Raw genomic sequence first — 20052 nt, forward strand, 5'->3', positions numbered from 1 at the left:
AGCTTTGTTTTTTTTAATATGAAGAATGATCTCTGTAAGAAGCAAGTCGGTTGTAATTAAGCATGATAACTTGTTTAAATAAGTTGGATACTTGTCTTTTCATATTCAACCTAACCATCGTGTTGTTTCCCAAGTCAGTGGATGTACTTAATGGGGGTAATCAAAGGGTATATACTTAATGACCAACGGATGGGTTTGTTGGTTTCGTAAACATAATTAATGATGAGACAAGTCAGTAGTTATAATTAATGATATCGGGCTGCATACTACACCAACATCCATAATATAATAATTACTGTAGTAAATTAATAATTACTGTACAAAATTTAAAATTACATAAAATTAATGATAAGACAAGTCAAGTTTTTTTCATTAATAATACGCAACATTACATTAAAGGAAACAACATTACATCTGTTAATATTTTAATCATTTTTTCTTCATGCAACGAAAGGCTACACTGCATCCTGCAACTGCACAAGCAGCACAAAAACCAAACTTCATGATCCTGGTTGACCTCTTCAAGTCTGCACACTTGACCTCCATGTCCTTGATCTGGCCCTTCAGTATGTCTATCTCCATAAAAAGTAGACCGCTTTCCTCAAACAAGAGAGCAAGGAACAAAACAAGCTTCTGCATTAAAGAAATTACCTTCTGTTTATTAGACATAAAAACTGTGCTGTTGCCCAAGTGCAGATCCGACTTCAGCAGCTCCATAAACCACGTCCAAGAATCTGTGTTCTCCACCTTCACCCACGCCATTGCAAGGGGGTACATGCAATCATTCGGGTAAATACCGGTTGCAGAAAGCAACTGACCCCCATACTTTCCCTTGAGCCAACAACCGTCAAGGCACACAATCTCCCTAAGGCCATTCCTGAAAGCCTGCTTCATCGCATCAAAACAGACATACATGCCTTGAAATTTCCCTCTCGGCTCTTTAAACTCGACAGTGCTGCCAGGATTTGTTCTAAGGACCTCCCTCCTGTAGTCATACATCTTCTCATACTGTCCATCTTCATCCCCCTCCAACTTATCCATTGCCTTCCTCTTAGCTCTTCTTACTTTCTGGATTGGGATGTTCTGTTTCAGCTCTCTTTGGATCTTGCCCTTAAACTGCTCAGGGGTATAGTCGGGATTGTTTCTGAACTCCTCCAAAAAACTATCTGCCAGATACGCACTTGTGACGTGGAAGTTGGTTGTCCTCTTAGGACAAGTGTGTTCCAAGAAAAAGGTCTTCACTTGGAATGTCTCGTCTTCCGGATTGGCCATATCTAGTTTTGAAGCGAAGACGAAAAAACCACAGTTGGCATAGCACTTGCACCTAACCCGCGTCTTCTCATTAGTGGGGAACCAAACTTGATACCTGTTGACTATTCCCCACTCCCTGCAGGCCTTCTTGAACTGGTGCCTATTATCAAACAACATTCCTTCGGTGAACGAGGGATTGACCCTCGCAGCCTGCTCATCGAACCTGTTAAACCGCGCACCAGTTTGACCATCAGAATCAGAGGCTGTGTTGTTGTCATCCGATGCAATATAGTCCGACTCAGCTTCATTCAAATCCGGATTTATGGTTCTTTCTACACCACCTGGCCCAAATTCTGGCTGTGAACTACCCCTTGGTCTGCCACCAGACCTCTGTGTTGATTGAACATCCTGTTCATCCCCATCTTGAACTGGAACTGATGACTCTCCGTGTAGTTGGCCTGTTGATCTCAGCTCTGTCAAGAGATCGTCGTCATCATCCCATATATCGTAGTCGGGGTCAACTATGTAATCATCAATATGCTCTTCATCCACAGGCCCCCCCTCCTCTTCCACATTCTGCTCTGCATCCCCATGCCCCCCCTCCTCTTCCATATTCTGCTCTGCATCCCCATGCCCCCCTCCTCTTCCACATTCTGCTCTGCATCCACATGCCCCCTTCCTCTTCCACATTCTGTTCTTCATTTACAACTCCCTCAGGAACATCCTTCTCTCTTTCACTGGGCATGTCGAATAGCACCCGAAGCTCAGCTGAAAGGCCATCTAACAATTCATCGAAGTTCCCCCATTTTTGCCATTGGTCCTCAACCTGACTTGGCCTCTCAGGTTCCCATTGCAGATCAGCAGCAGGGCCTCTCTGATTAGCTTCTTGATTGACCTCACCAAGGTCCCCTTCGTTCCACATCCCATCACTAGCAGCTAACACATCATAAAGCCCCTCACTAACCTCATCTATTCCCATCTGCCCATGCTCGTCGTCGTTTGGCCCCTCCATTTGGCCCTCACTCACCCCATCTTTCTGCCCCTCGTTCAGCTCCTCATTTAGCCCCTCATTTAGCCCCTCATTCATATTTTGATTTTCTCCCTCATTTAGCCCCTCGTTCAGCCCCTCATTTTGCACCTCCTCAAACCTCTCAGCTAGATTTTGGCCCTCACTAGGCCCCGCCCTCATCAGATCTTCCATAGTATTTTTCATCCACTGTCGAACCTCTGATTCACCAACGGCTGTGTACGGAGGGGGGGGGGGGTTCAGGTTCCCATTGGCCTTGAATCATTAGTGGTCCTTGACTTGCTGACCTTCTTCTCAACCATGGCCCCTGGCTCCCTTGCGTTTTCACCCCTGGCCCCTGACTTTGCACCATTCTGATGGCACCTGGCACCTTTTTTCTGAAGCCACGATCCCCATGCTTCTCCCAATTTTCCTGACTCAACACCAGGCCCAGACTAGGATAACTGAAACTGTCCTTCGGTTCTTCAATTTCCTCTAAGACAACTGCTGATGGAGGGGGAGGACTAGGACTTCTCTTAGGCTTTAATTTCCTAACATCCCCAACGGAGTACTCCCTAACGTACACCTCAACACTCCCCGCCTTTGACCCAGCCCTAGCCATTTTCATAAAATCATCCTCATGGCTAATTGGTTTTATCCCCACGTTATATTCTACGGCTGTCTCTTTCCAATGGTAGTCAACAAGCTTCTTGGGTAACAGTTTTGCCACCCATTTATCAAACTTACCCATTGTAATGACATCAAGGTTATATACCCTACTCTTCACTTCCCCGTTATGATATCCCCACTCCCCAAGTTCCCCACCAATGTGTAAGTTGATGGTAAAACAATTTAATTCTGCAGGGGAAACTGAAAAACAGAAATAAAAAAAAGCAACACCAAATTCAACCAACCAACCATCATTAAGTACACAAACAATAATACTTAATTGTCTAAAACAGCAGTTCCAACACATAAAGACATATTAAAAACTCAACTATCACAATCACCAAGCATAGCAAGCATATTCTATTATTCAAAAAGCATATACAGCCAAAAAAAATGGTCCCAAACCAATCAACCAATTTATCTCTAAAAAAAACAATTTGACATGTTTCTTAATTAAGTGGTCCTACAAATTTATCAACTTTTACAGTCATCAACCCCCGCCAATTTCTTAGCAAAAATGTCCTATAAAATAGACTACAAGCATACCTTCAACAACATCATCGCTGCTGGAACTATCCATCAAGCCATACCCAGCAGTTCCAGGAGGCCCTCTTCTGGAATCACTCTTTCCTTTTCGTTTTCGTCTACTGAATCCTTTTCTCTTCATTTTTTGCAGCCACACAAACTAAAAACCTGCCAACATGTTAGTGGAGTTAAAATTTCTAACCAACCCACAAAAAATCAAATAACGAGTAACTTTAAATTTCTAACCTTTAATCACTTTCTTAATCACTTTCTTGTTCTTTGTTGCAGAAGTAATGTTCTCTTTTAGTTAGGTTTTTCAGCGATTTTACTTATATTTTTTACACTTCGATAAATGAAAGACAATGTTGAACAGTGGAAGAAGAATGGGGAAGAATGCGAGGAAAATGAGAAAGATTGAACGAAAAATGGAAAAGGAGCAAACCCTAGGTCAGTGTCAGCGAAGAAACGAAAAAACGAGGGGAAGAAGACGAAGCGTGGCGAAAATATTTAAAACGAAAATAGTGAAACGGAAGTGAGGGGAGCGAGTGGGGAAAAGGAAAAGTAGGAGAGAGAAAAAAATAAATTACCGCGGTTACTTTTCATTTGTTTTTTTTTTTTATAAAAAGTCAACTGACGCATTCTTACACAAGCAGCAGGTGTCAGACATGCATGCAGGGGGGACAGGCGCCGCCATTTGGTGTCCGGACGAGAAATTGGATGCCACGTCGACAGAAAACGAAAAAAACGGCGATATTTGGTCTTAGGGGGTTTTGTGAGCGCCGCCTCAAAGTTCAGGGAGTTTACTGCCCGTTTTTAAACATCAGGGGGTTTAGCGCCCGTACACCCAAAGTTGAGGTGCCATGGGTGATTATTAGCCCAATATAACAGAAAGAAAGAAAATTTAACGTATAAGTATTCTAAATTTAGAAAATAAAACATTAAAATGAAAACATCTCGAAACTTCTAAATGATGCGGAAAAAAACACTTTATAATTAAACTAATCAAGTTCATTCAATTTTAAAGAAATAAAAATATTTGTTCCTGATTTGAATAAAATATAATACTAAGTTCATTCCCTAAAATTAGATAAAATTGAATTTGCATAAAAAATACAAATTATAACTTAAATTAATTATTTTTATTATTTTTTATACAGATAATTAATTTATATAGATATTTTCAATTTTACCAATTGTTATGTAATTTGACTGTTTGTTGGGATTAAAATTAGAAATTTAATTTATGTTTAGTTTTAAATTTTTATATTGAATAGAATAATTGTTAATAATGATTAAAATAATAAAATAATAAAATAAAATGGTTGAAATTAATAAAAAGTAATATTATACTTTCGAATTAACTAGTAAAACTAAAATAACAAATTTACCTATATTTTTAGACCTTCAAAATGGAAAGTTATCTATTTTTATTAAACTAGGATATATCATTTTATTTGTAAATTTACTCATTAGTTAATTTAATCAACAGAGTTAATTATTATAATTAAAATTTAATTTAATCCATTAATGTATTTATTCTACATAAAATTTTAAACTACAGAAATCAAATAAATTTTAAATAATAATTCATGGAAACACGTTTTATATCAACCATAATGATGGACCATTTTCTATGAGAGTTCGTCCAATGAAGCCTATTTCAGAATTCTCCCTTAAATAAATCGGCGACATATATCGACACGGTCGAACTCTAAAAAATTCGCCTGTCAAAAAATATACTCGTATAAACGTCGCCCAATCAAGATACTAGTATCCTCCTAGGAGTTGGCTAAAGCCCAAAAGCCGACCTCTAATGATACAATCATATTAAGACATTGAGTTCAAAATCAACTATAATACAATAATTAATGAGAGAATTTAGAAGATAAGATCTTCTAAATTTATTAAGAGATATTCTCCTAAACGAGAATAAAGACTAAAATAGAAAGACATTCCTATTAAAGATTCCTCCCTGAATAGAGGAAGAGATAAGATCGCGCTGAGAAGTAGGAATCCCCTACTTCAATACGTATTCCTTAAAAGAATTACTTTCCTTATAGGACTCAAACAGGTCATATTCTCACTACTATATAAGGATCTGAGGTATGTCTTTACACACACATTCAATACACACTTTTTCAGCTTAAACCTAAACTACTTAAGCATTAGAGATCCAATCGGACCACCCCCATCCGATTAGTTTTTTTATCTTATTTTGCAGGTCAAGATCGTCAATTGGTATTGTCTGTGGGAATAGGTTAGAACTTCAGTTAAGGAGATTTGTTGCGTACCAAAATAAATCTATTGATAGAGATGACTACTGATGGAGCTGACATAAGAAACAAACAGCTGCTGGAACCCAAGAACAAGCAACCTGTGGATCCCAGCATCATCACATCACCTCTGACGTATCGGAAGGGGGAAACAGATCGATTTTCATCGGGGACACTTCCGATAATGCTTCAAACACCACTAGTAGCAACCAAACATGTGATGCTTACACCACACATTAAAGATCTTAAAACTCACACTTCTATTCATTGCTCTGCTCTTAATATCCACAATTAAAGGGCTACGATAAGAAATGCCAGGAGAAATAACATCATAAAAGGAGTCAGACAAATTCTCATACCAAAAGGAATTAATAAAGCATCAATTCAATTTCCTCCATATTCTACCAATACCATATTGGTTATTAGTACAAGTAAAAGTGTTCCCAATATTTTTAAGCTCAGACATATTTGAATCACTGACCCAACTTTTAAAATCTTCAACAGCTTGTACATCTATATCAATATCTCCCACCATGTCCTGGTTACTCATGACTGAATTAAAGTCACAAAACTATCCACTTCTCTTTTAAATTGTGACTGGGAATTAATATATTATTTCAAAGATCAATTCTCCCAGCTACCATATAAGAGCCATAGACCACATTGCACACAAAAGAGAATCTATCACTCACTATTTTACAATGAATGAATAGGTTATGACAAGCAAGAACATCAACATCAATTTCATTTTCATTAAAAATGATCCTTATTCTCCCTGTACTGGAACAACTATAGTTATTAATAACTTTCCAACCTGGAATTTTACTCTTCAAACACTTCCAAACTGTCTCAAACTTAACTGAATTCAGTAATCCCTATGAACTTTAACCTATTCTTGCTAATCAAAGAAACCATCTCTGACTGCTTATTGGAATTATTAATTCCTCTAATGTTCCAGGTACCTATCATTTGTCAGTATCCAACATTTTGGAGTTTAGCCTTGCCTTATTTCCATTCTTTCTAGAAACATCACCCTAACTACTACTTTTATTCTAAGAATTATCATCAATGGTACCATAAACCGACTTTTCATCAATAATATTACTATTATCTAAAAGAGTTGAAAGGACTAGACACTTTAGTACTTAGAACATTTTTTTTGGACATTAGGGTCTTTCATCAAAGAATTATCTTTTTGATTCCTTCTCAATCATCTCTATGCTAACCTCAACATTAATCTCATGATAACTGAATCAATCTGATTCTCTTCTTCCTCCACTTCCAGAAGTTCCTTTTTAGCTTTTTTCGCTAAAGCTTTTTTTATATCCTGGTTAACACTATAAGTGTTCTTTGAATTACCCATCCGCAAGCATTTTTCACAAATCGGAGTTCATATATGATTTTTCTATCTGAAGATATTTCGAAACTCATCTAACATTTCCACCACATTAGGGAAAGGGCCCATAACATCTTATTTCACCAAAACTCTAGCATAACCTAACTTGGTTTTACTAATGATGCACTGGTCACAATATAAGGGAGTGCCACAAAAATTATTAATTTTGCTTAAAATTTTAGTAGACCAGAACTCCCATTGAAAACCGGACAGTTGAATCCAAATAGGAACAGATTTGTTGTCATTTGGGTCCATTGTCATTCTGGGATGCCATTTCTTCAACATCAATGGCTTTTGATCGAACGTATAAAGGCCAGACCCTATAACCTTGTTGCATTCCTTCTCTAACTAAACTCAAATAGGAATATAGAAACATTTATACAGATAACAATCAATAGACCTAATTTAGTCCATATGTTCCTCGCGAATGAGTTAATTCTTTCAAACTTAGGAAATGATCCATATCCACAATCCACAACTGCAAATTTCCACTTTCCCTTTTCCTAAACAATATCCTTAGAGTTTTTTTTATCTGAGATATGGTTAGCGGAGGTTAGTTATAGTGTTAGTTTAGAATATTTAATTCAGCCCACTGGCTGTAGAGGGGTGGGTTGAATCCACACCCTCTGGGAAGTGCAATTCAAGTAATACCAATTGGGCTATCGCTTGTTTGTGTATCCTTAGAATTGAAATTCACAAATCTATTCCCATTTTTAACAAGTGATGGGATAAATCTTAGCTCACTTGAATCACATCCAGATCTATTATCAAAAAGAGAACTCCATTTCTTAGTTCGACCAGTAAAACCCTAAATCTCTTCCTTTTTTCCTTTTTTTTCAATCATTATAGTCTCTATCTTATCTTCTTCTTTTAGATCTGTAATAAATCTAAGGATGTTTATTACTGATTCACTAGCTGGAACAGAAAAGGAAATTATTGGCAAAACATTATCAGAATCAGATATCAAGGAAAGAAATTCCTCGCCATTCTAGCAACAACATATGATAGCACATGTCCTAACTAGCGCTGAGAGAAAAAAAGAAGAGAGAAAACCGACATTTTTTTATAACATAAAATCTTGATTTAAATTAATTATCGCTAATAATAGAAATTATTAAATCAAAATATCTCTATACTTAAACACCTCTTTTCTTTATGCAAAAAGTAATTAAAGGATATGTCATAAATAAATTACTAAGAGAATTTGATTTGGATGTAATAAAAACAAGAATCCGAGTCCTAAGATATTTGTTGCTTAAAAGTTGAGATAATTATTAATTTCTAACCTTCAACGAACCCACTAATCATGTGCATGAGCTTTAAAAAAATAAAATAAAATAACAATACCAGATCTAAAGACAGAAGTCTGAAAAAAAAACATTTATAACTGGTCACACTGCAATATCATGCCGACCACGTCCCTAACACTAACTAGATCTAAGCTGCCACGTGGTTATAAAATACACGGTTGATCTTCGTGCGTATGGCTGTGATCTATTTTAACTGCCTACTTACTTCCGAAAAAGCCCTTCTTTTTAGTCCTATGAATGCCATTGGGTCAGGGTCTGTAAAGGACTGAAGCATGCTCACCTCCAGCTACTTCAGCCCCACTAGTAAAAACACTCCAATTTAATTTAATTATATTTTAATTTGCTTTAGAATTTAATTAACTGTAAAATAATCATATAATTATAAATCCTAACATTATATTTTAACTATTATATTTGAAATAATTACGGCATCCACATAAAAATTTAATAAAATTATCTATAATTTATATAAACTATTTAAAACACTTACAATTAATTTTTTTAATAGCACTGTAAAGAAATTAAATTTGGGAGTGCTCTCCCTTCTCTCTAAAAACTAGTGCTCTCTCTTCTCTCTAAAATCAAAAATCTTTTTTCTTCTTCATTTTCATATTGGTGGGAGAAGATAATTTTTCTGATTAACCGAAAAATAATCTTCTCTCCGCCCATAGTACTCTTAATCGCAGATCTACTTTTTTTGTTTTAATAATCTTTCTTAAGATGCTTGTATGAATTTTAATTTTGATTGAATAAATTTTTAAATGTTGTTGTAGATCTAAAACTTGGGAGATAACTTATTGATCTATTGAAGATGAAAACTTGAAAAGTTTGAAACTTCAAGAATCAAACGGCTTCAAAATCATATTTTCGATTTGAATTATTTATGTTTTGGGTAACCTTTTGATGGTTGGAGAATCATTCATCTATGTAATTTTCATTATCATCAATGAAAGTTTTAATCTTTGATAAAAAAATATTTCACTGTCTTATTTGGATTTTTTTTATTTTCTCACACATATAAATAAGACATAAAGCATACTCTTTCCATTATTTTTAACTTTTCCATCTAGCTAAAATTGTACAAATTAAAAAAGTGTCGTTTTTAAGTAAAGTTGTAAGTATAAAGATTAATATAACCTATCAATCTAATGATTAATTAATAAACAATTTTATAAATTAAATCATAGAATCTGTTATTAGAAAGGATAAATTTGAAAATAATGATCAAAATTAATTTAAAATTTTAAAATAGTTATAAACAAATACATTTAGTTAGATGACTATATAAAACATAAATTTTTTTATTTTGTCCTTAGTAATTGTACTTTAAATACATGTCATTAATTATTTTATAAATATGTTTTATTATTATAATAAAATAAAGAATAAAAATGAGTATTTATGATAAAAAGGTTTATGTGCAATATGTAAAAAAGACAAAAGTAGCTTCTAAGTAATTTTTATTTGTATTATAAATCTCGTTAATTCTGTAAAAAATATTCATGTAATTATCCAAATAATATTATTAGATGTTGGAGCGAAAGTATCCTAAATTTTGGACAGGCTCCAGCCGGATTAATATTAATTTAAAGTTAAAAAAAGATTAAGTCCGATTTAATAAAATACCATAGACAAATCAAAAATTAAATAGTGGATTTGAAGTTAAAAGAAAATTATTTTTTTATTAGAAATAGACCTATTTTAGATTGTTCGCGGGAATTAGCGAGAGTTAGTATGATTTTTTTTAATTAAACTAGATAAACCATAAAAAGAATTAAGCTCATGCATATTGAAAGACTTGGCAATCTTCAAATGCAAGAAAAAAGAAGAAGTTTAATCCGGTTTAATAGAATATCATGGATAAATTAAAAAAGAATAAAGGGTCAACGCGCCTTCTAAACTTGTGACACGAGGTCATGTAATTCAATTTATATTTTTTTGAGCAACCAAACTCCAAAACTCTTCATTTTTTGGTCAAATAATCCGATAATTTATATTTTTATTTTAAAAAATAGATTTAGGATAACTATATATCAATAATTAGGGAAGTATCTAATTATTTTTTTGCATCCCTCACCTCCGATTTGTATTTTACGCGTTTTAAAAATATAATTATGGGGCTATTTGATCCAAAAATAAAGAGTTTTGGGATTGATTGTTCAAAAAAGTATAAATTGAGTTAGATGACCCTGTGTTACAAGTTCAGGGGGCACGTTGACCATTTATTCAACTAAAAAACAATTTCATGATTTTTTTTTAATTCGTGACTAAACTTTATCACTTTTCCTTAGCCAAACAATGTCTAATAGTTGAAAAATGAGATATTACCATATTAAATTTTAATATATATATTTGTAGAGAAATAAGCCTTTATTTTAAAGACATGACATATAAAATTATAATTTTTTACGTTTTATATTTTATAGTCCATTTTTATTTTTCGGCGATTTTGATCATAGGTGACATCAATGTATCCGTGTCATGTTTTACATGATCTGACACTCTAGTATTGCAACATACGATCAAAATTGCCGGAAAATAAAATACAAAAAACTAAAAGTTATAAAATATTTTAAATTTTAAAATTAGATCGCCATGAACATCATACGTTGAGATTGAACAATAGTCCGTGAAAAATATTAATAAGGTTAAGCGGAAAATGAGATTTTACATTCTAAAATATGAACATTAAAATTTAGCTCTGGCATGAAGAGCTTGATCCGGGTCTAATATCTTTAATAATTAAATATTAGTAAATCATTCACTATTTTAAAAGAGATATTTTCCCATCAAATCCCAATATTTAATTATTATCCCCAGCCCATGTCGCTAAATCCGATGAGATTTGGCGGGTGGCACCGCCTGCGTGAAGAAATAAAAAATTCCTAAAAACAAATAAAAAACCAAACGCAAAGAAGCAATTTCCATTTCCACACTCTTTTTATTTATTCAATTAATATTTAATTATTATTTTCTCTCTCCTTGTCCCCCTTTTATTTTAAATTTATGTATGGTTCACCTCTTGCCCAATACCTACACAACTTTTCCAATCTTCTCTCTCCTCCGCCCCCCTATAAATCAAAACGCCACCGTCTTAATCCCCCCTCCTTTCCCCTCCTGCACTTCATCTCCCTCACCTGTTCATAAATTTAGCTTAACAAAAATACTTATTATTCATAGCTGTACAGTCTAATTAGCAGTTACTAAGGTAATAATAATAAAAATACTTTGGTCTTAATTCTGTTAAGTTATTTCTGTTAAGTTCAACTCAAAATTTTTGACAAAATCTTTTTTGGTCCGAATTGGTCTTAGATCTATGGTTAAATCTATTTTTAGAATTTTTTTGTTAATTTTTTTTGCCTCGTGCTCTTATCCAAATTAATCTGATTTTTTTTTCTTCAAAATTAGTATGAGTTAAGGTGTTAACTGTATCAAGCTGGCAAATCCTTTTTAATTATGGTTTTTTTTTGTTTTTGACTGGAATTTTTTTAATCTGTTAACTGTTCTTACACGCTTTAGATCTGTTTAAAGAAGGCTAAATCTGAGATTCTGCTGCTTATAATTTATGTTTTTATTTCTTTAATTATCCAGGTCTTGTGTTTTTTTTAAGAGGAGAATATGAATCAGTGTGCAATTCAGACCAGTGTTTTTTCGACCCGGGAAGAGTTACGGAGCTCCGTTTCTGGTACCATGTCGGAATGGAGAGATCCGGTGGTTTGTCCTAAACCGAGACGTCTTGGAATATTTAATTCCTCGTGTATTAATGATAACCATCCTGTCAGGTCTCTCAGATGGCATCTCAGGTAAAAAATTATTAGTTTTCAGTCCTTCAATTTTGTTGAAATTTGAAAAAGTTTAGTTCTTTTTATTAATTTTATGTTTTTTTCTTGTCTAAGTTGTGAATTTTTGTTTAATTTCAGCCATCAAGCAGAGATTTGTGAGGCTAAAGCAGGAAATGATCTCTTGGACATCATTCTTACAAAGGTAATAGTTTTTTCTAATTTTTATTACTATATTTTACTTTGGTAAATTTAAAAAAATCATAAAATTTTTCTGAATTTTTGTGGTAATTAAAAATCTGAACTGAATTATTTTATAGCTAATATTTTAAGGAACCAATCATAAACTTGTAGCCTAGGCAGCACGGACTCGGACACAACGAAACATTGTTATTTTAAGATGTTGTAGGTTAAAATTGAAGTTGTGTCTGAAACGCCAAGTGTCCGACACGTTTTCGAAACAAGAAACGCTGATTGAGTGGAGTATTCGTGCTACCTAGCTTGTAGCTCTCTAGTTCTATGTATGTATTAATGGAAAATTAAATATATCTGGTGTCATGTGTTTTGGTAAAATTCACTATCTTGAAGAAGATGATCCATTTGACACCAGGCATATTATTTGTATATAAATGGAGCTGGTTTTGATCTGATTTTTGGTTGAACAGGGTGGTTGTTATGGTGTGGAGCAATCATGTACACAAGTAGCCTCGTCGCCGCCCCCTTTTTTCAGCGGGTCGCCGCCGAGCAGAGTAGCTAACCCATTAATTCAAGATGCTAGATTCAGGGATGAGGAACTCTCCCCTATATCTACACTTATGCCTATGATGCCAGTTCAGCCCCAGTCGTCATCATCTCCGAGTTCCTCAGGTAGGAAAGGCGGCTGCGTTAGGGCAAATTTTGGAAACAAACCAGCTGTTAGAGTTGAGGGGTTTGATTGTCTCGATAGGGATCGCCGGAATTGTAGTATTCCGGCTTTGGCTTAAAGAGATGAACCAAATCCCCCGATTGAGAGTTTAAACACATAAAAAGGAGTACATAGTTAAGAGTAAAAAGTGAGGAATTTTGAAATTCTCATGAGAGGGAAACAAAAGTAAAACTTAAGGGATCTTTTGTTAGTGTGTATATATATATGTTCAAAGGCTCTCTTTGTATGTAAGTAATCATGTTGTCTTTGTAAGTGAGCGAGTAAGTGAGTTGAGTTGTTAACAAAAATAATAGAGTTTGATTAGGGAAAAGAAATCAAAACGGGTCGTCTCATACGAGGTATAAGATGACCGGTTCGATAGAGTTGAGACTCGTAGGATTTAGGGTTTGTTATGAGAAATTTAATGTGAGTTCTTACACAAATCCTAAGTCATTGTAAGTAAATGAGTCTCATTTGGGAATTTTTTTTTTTTACATCCTTTGAGCGGCTTATGAAGGGGAAATTTGTACAAAAAAATGTTCAAAGTTGTGATCCGAGTCTTTGTAATCATCGACGATGGTAATGTAAATATTTACCCTTTTTTCTTGGAAATGGAATGATTCTATTTCCTATTATTTTTACTTCTTTTACACTTTATAAAAATTGGAATCTGCAAAAGTAAAATGTGTGAGTGATGATGCATTTGATGAGATTTGCTTATGAATAACGCCAATGTGCAAATAAAAAAGAAATGGGACCCTGAGCTTAGAAGATGAGCATGAGGATCTTTGCTTTGTCAAACCGCATCTTTTTCCTTTGGCATCTAAAGCCTGGAGTGGCCTGCATGATAGCTGCTGCTGCTGCTGCTGAGTCTGTGTGACTTTGTTACTTTTTTGCAGCAATGTAATTTGTTATTATTATATGTTGCTATGATATCTAAGCTGAATCTTGATGATTCTTATTAGTGTAAAGAGTTTTTTAATCAAGTACTTTAGGTTAAAATAAAGGCCAAATGTTGTAAAAAGCCAAACCTTTCACAAAAGTTTCATAAAAGTCCTAATCTTTCAATTTTGTCGATTTTGACCAAAAACTGATTATTTGGTTTCACAAAAGTCCTGACCTTTCAATATTGTCGATTTTGGCCAAAAATGGATTATTTGGTTTCACAAAAGTCCTGACCTTTCAATATTTGGCATGCCACATAGACGCCACATAGGCATCACATAGGCAAATTGAAATCAAATTGAGAGTTGGCCACAATTGAAACCAAATAATTTATTTTTGGCCAAAATCGACAAAATTGAAAGGTCAGGACTTTTGTGAAATTTTTATAAAAGGTTTGGCCTTTTTACAACATTTGGCCTAAAATAAATCTGAAAACCGACATTTTCTTTAGCAAGAGATGTATGAAGATGTTTGGTGGAACAAAGGCCGGTTCTATTTATTTTTCAGGAAAAAAAGAAAAAGGAATGACAAATATGGTCCAAGCTCTTTGAATTAAAAATTGTATAAATTTATGAGCCATTAAAACGGTTGAACAATACAAGTTGTTTCATAACTTTAGTTATATTTCATTTATTTCTATATAATTAAAAAAATAATTAAAAAATGTTCATTTGCCATTTGAATTTGGCACAAAAAATTAATAATGTCAAATTTATAGTTTATAAAGAAATACATTCAAATTTGACATGTTGGCTTGTTTTGCCCATCAAATGAGGTGTCAGTCGAGAATTTCTTACGTAGACTCAGTGCATCATTTCATCCGTGAACTAAACCAATTATATGATAACACCTCATTAAAATGAGAATATTTTTTTAATATCATTATTTAAAAGTGTATGCAAATAACGAACGAATTTACAAAAATACCCTCATTTTAATGAGGTGTTATAATATGATTGGTTTAGTTCACGGATGACGTGGTAGACTGAGTTTACATAAGAATTTCTCGTGTCAGAAAATGATTAAAGTATTATTTATAAATTATAATAAAAATGGCAAAAAATAGTTGGACAATTTAAAGCCGGAGTGTGAACAAGTTCAAATGTGTTTTTGTCTTGTTAAAACTACGAAATTGACCTTAGTTGATCTTTTATATCAAGTTCAGGAGACAAAATCAACTTTACTAAAAAATTGTACATGAAAATGATTTTTTTTAATTATTTTAAAAGAATATCATACTTCTTCCATCTTTTATGTATTAAAAAAGTTATAAATTATAAAATATAAATTATATCTTTTATTTTTATTTTATTTTTATCAATTGATTAATGATAATGCTTAATAATTCATTAAAGTATATATATATATATATATATATATATATATATATATATATATATATATATATATATATATATATATATATATTATTTATATTTTATTTTTGTTAATTGTGTAATGATAATACTTACTAATTCCCGTCTCATTATTTTTAATTAACAACAAGAAGTATATTTATTTATTAAAAATATAGTTAAAAGAAAAAAAAATGGTCATACACTTATTGTTTTGTAATTATAAATATTATTAATTATCTAGTAAAATGTATTTAACAATTAAAATAGATAATAGCAAATTTTGATTTCATTGTGACAATAGCTGATAAGGAAGCAGCTTTTCTTATAAAATATAATAAACTATATTATAAAAATACAATAAATTTCATTATAAAAATACAATAAATTTCATTATAAAAATACAATAATTTTTTAAATGAAATAAAATAATAATAATAATATTTCTAAATAACCGGAAACATAATAATATATATAATTATTTTATTTAATTAGTTCAATTGCGAGCAAAAGATCATTTACCCCCCCGAATTTGTGTGAAAATATTAAAAAAAATTCAAATCTTGAAAATGAGATCACTTATACCCTCAACTTGTGTAGATTTGGTCAAAACCGTCCTCCCCACTTTCACCTCAGAGAGTGAGGTACATTCTTCAGTTTTTTAAGGTGATTTTTTTTTGACAAAGTGGTTTTTAATGGTAAAACATTTAAAGTGGTCCTAATTTTTTTTTATTTTTTATTTTAACACATAACAATTTTTTTTAATTTTAAAACTACATATATCAAATTAATATTAACTAAAAATATTAAAAACTTTTTGTATTTCTTACAAAAGGATTCAATTTTTTAATTTTTTTTTACGTTCTCAGGAGAGGAGAAACTACTCCTCGCTCTGCTCCGGTAAGGAGTAGCAGCTCCTCATTTTTACGAGGAAACGAGGAGCAGATCTGCTCGAATAATAGACCCATTGTTCTTCATTTCAAAGGAAGAAGAAATCGTGTTCTTCATAAAATTGAGAACAGACCCAACGTCTGTTATTCATTTGAAATGAAGAACAGACCTAAGGCTGGGTCTGCTCTTTACACAAAGAAGAACATATTCAATGGGTCTGTTTTTCTTTCATGAAGAATAATTGGCCGAATTTTTTTGATTAATCAAATTGAAAAAATTCAATTTTTTTTAACAAATGATCAAAATCTAATTTAATTTGTTATAATTAGGGTTTAATTAATCATAATTAGTATTTAATTACGATTAATTAAAGTAATTTATGATTTTTATGAAACTATCTCTCCAGTTAAGGTGCCATGTCTGCAAAAAGGGTTTTTTTGACCAAATTTATACAAGTTCGGAATATAAATGATTCAGTTTCGCTAATTTGAACTTTTTTGATGCTTTGATGCAACTTGAGGGGGTAAAATAATACTTTGTTAGTTCAATCGCTGACTAACCGATTAAATTATAAAGCGATGGTGGAGATAGATTTTAAAAACACTGCATAGAAGACTGAAGAGCCAATGCCAAACGCCAAGAAATCAGATATGAATGACATAGTCCTGTCGATATTTTATTTGTTATTCTTACTTTTGACTGAAATGACATCATTTGCAAAATTCAAAGGTTCTTCCGATGACTTCGGGAATGAGCTTATGAACCAAATATAAGGAAGAGGCAAACCTCATCTTCACGCTCTCAATTTTCCTTCTCCTAATTTTCTTATTGATATTTTTTTTCTTCCAAAAAAATAAATTTATAGAAAAGATTAAAATAAAAAATAAAAGTCATAAACAATTAATTATATAAATTTATAAAACTTTAATCAACCAACAAAATACATATAGAGTTATAAAAAAAACAAGCAAAAAATTAATCAAAAGAAAAATTTTACTAAATTTAAACACGGCGCTTTATCCGAAATGCGGGATCTTAATTCATTAGACCTACTCGATTATATCGTGAAACTACTTACTTGTTAAACTCCATCTGCGTCTTCAATATGAATCCAATAAGATAGATCTAGAAATAACATTAGAAATCACCAATTCATAATTTAAATTAAAAATAAATAAATAAAAATATTTCTAATTAAGATCCCAATTTTAGAGTTTGAAAAAACCGCTAGTTAAAATAAAAAAATGATTTCCAACAAAAAAATATTTTCTCTAAAAAATAGTTTTTACAAAAGACTAAAATTAAAGATTTTATTTTTTTTCTTTTTTGATGAATAATAATTATATTAAAAGGACACAAGAAGTGGCAAAAAGCTAAAACTAAAAAATTTTGCAAAAAAAGTGGCTCACAAGAAACACACTAAAAACTACGATTTAAAGAAAAAGCAAAATTACAGATTCGAAAACAAAATACATCATGGGTTCCGGTAGAAATTCAAACCCGAATAAGCAAAGTTCTATTACAAAGCTTAAACAATCAAACTATCTTAGAAAAGCAAATTCTGTTTTTTTTTTTTCAAGTTGAAGATCTTTAAACCGTTTAAGAAAACCAACTACTTTAAAGATCCTTCCAATCATTTAAAAGGAAAAAAACTCATAACTCTATATATTTGAAGAAAACCACAAGAAAAATTAAAAGGTGGTTTTTCTATCTTTTAAAAAACACCTTTCTCTTAAAAAATTGTTCCTTCAAATCACTAAAATATGAGATATCTCCAAATAAAAACTTTTATTTAAGCTACTTAAATTTTATTAAAAAGTGAAAAAAAGGAAAGGAAAAGAGTGTGTTTAGAGAGAAGGGATAGAATTTTTTAGAGAAAGAAGGGGTTTTTAAATCAATTAATTTTTTTATTGATATTGAGATTTTAAATTTTAATTTTATTGATCTTTTTTATATATAATTGAAGAAAGAGAACGCTTATGGAATAATTTTAACTCACAATCCGACAATTTGTTACTCAGAACTTATACTAATTGAACTATAGTTTATTAGTTAATTTTATTGAATTACTTTTAATCTTTTATATTACATTAAATTTTTATAGTTTTCTATTACATTAACAATTATTTAATTTCAGAGATTTACAGTGTTTCAGAGAAAATTTATATAGCATGAAGTATAGTTAATTAATAGTTAATAGTCTGAAAAAAATCTCCATTTTTAGTCCTTTTTGTTTGTGCCGTGACGTTATAAAATCGCCACTTCCACCCAAACCCACACCTTTCGTTTTCAATCACACCCTCAAATATTAAAATTCACACCTTTTGATTTCAATTGCATCCTCAAACATCAAATTGACCTCTTTTTCAATACTTCATATTTTAACATATATTTTAAATAATACTCAATGTTATAATTAAAATAAAAAAATTATATTTATAATATAATAATATTTATTTGTATTAAATAAAAAATTATTAGTGAGTTTTAATTTTTTTAGGAAGAGGCGTTTTTTTTCTTCAATATGACAATAAGCTCTAGTATATATGTTAAAATATAAAGTATTGATTTGAACTTTTTTAAATGAAAAGATATTAATTTAATGCTTGAGGGTGCAATTGAAAATGAAAATTACGGATTTGGATGAAACTGATGATTTTACAACGTCAGCTAAAGACGAAGGTTTTTTCAGACCATTAGCTATAATTGAAAACATATATACATAATATATAAAACTTATAATTATTTTATACTATAATTATATATTATAGTTTCGCATGTTTATTGAGGTGGCAAAATCATATTCAATAAATTTATATTTTTTTAATAAATTAAAATTATGATCGTATTATGATATATATGAAAAAACATTTCCTTGTTTTGTTAAATAATATATTTCAATTTTACATGTCAAGTCCAAATAATATATAACATATTTTAGTATTATTTTGCATGGAATTTTCTCTCTCCTATTTCTCTTCTTAAAACTAATAATTTTTCTCCTAAGAACAATTCATATGACTATTAAAATTAAAAATTGTCTTTTTAATTCATGTATAAAAGACATGTCTTGATGTGGAAATAAACACAAAACTGGAGCTTCTGAAAAAAATGGATGGAAAAGCTGGATAACGACATTTTTATAATTCTGTCAAAATTTCAAGTGTGCGATTCACGCGATTTTTAAATTTAATTTCATTAAAAACAGACCAATGATCGACATTCATTAACTTTTGTTTACTCAGTTGTTTTTGGATAAAATTCAATAATAAAACAGGACAAGCAACGATTAAATTCTTTTTGAATCAAATGTTTTAAAGATTCAAGCCTTTAAATTTTTAATTTATTTTTATGTTTAATTTAATTATTTTTATTTAGAGTTATCTTTTTTGATTTCAAGTTGAATTCTATTATTTTTACTATTTATATATAGGTTTAAAACTCTAAAAATATTTTTTTGAATGTTATGTTCAGATAAATACGAGGAGTCATGTTCATTGAATATATAACATTCATTACAAAATGAATGGTGTACATAAAAAGGTTCAATTTTAGTTAAATTACCATTCATTTTAGGGTTAATGTCATAAAATTCACCAACTTTACACATTTCCTCATTTTAATCACGCAGTTTAAATTTTTTCATTTTCATGCACGAACTACCACTTTTTTCCAAATTCATGTACGGTGTTGAGCTGTTACGGCTCCATTGGTGCAATTCGCTGAGATGGAGGCCATTTTACACCAA

General features: G+C 31.5%; 1 protein-coding gene across 1 annotated transcript; it reads left to right on the forward strand.

Annotated features, from left to right (window-relative positions):
* The first annotated feature begins 11431 nt into the window (after positions 1-11431).
* On the forward strand, positions 11432-13748 carry LOC126674803 (uncharacterized). The gene is made up of 4 exons (XM_050369321.2): positions 11432-11638; positions 12022-12233; positions 12351-12414; positions 12875-13748. The coding sequence occupies exons 2-4, from the start codon at positions 12049-12051 to the stop codon at positions 13190-13192; spliced, it is 567 nt and encodes a 188-aa protein (XP_050225278.1). The 5' UTR covers positions 11432-11638; positions 12022-12048; the 3' UTR covers positions 13193-13748.
* The last annotated feature ends 6304 nt before the right edge of the window (positions 13749-20052 follow it).

Source organism: Mercurialis annua, linkage group LG3, assembly GCF_937616625.2.
Source record: "Mercurialis annua linkage group LG3, ddMerAnnu1.2, whole genome shotgun sequence".
Taxonomy (NCBI): Eukaryota; Viridiplantae; Streptophyta; class Magnoliopsida; order Malpighiales; family Euphorbiaceae; genus Mercurialis; species Mercurialis annua.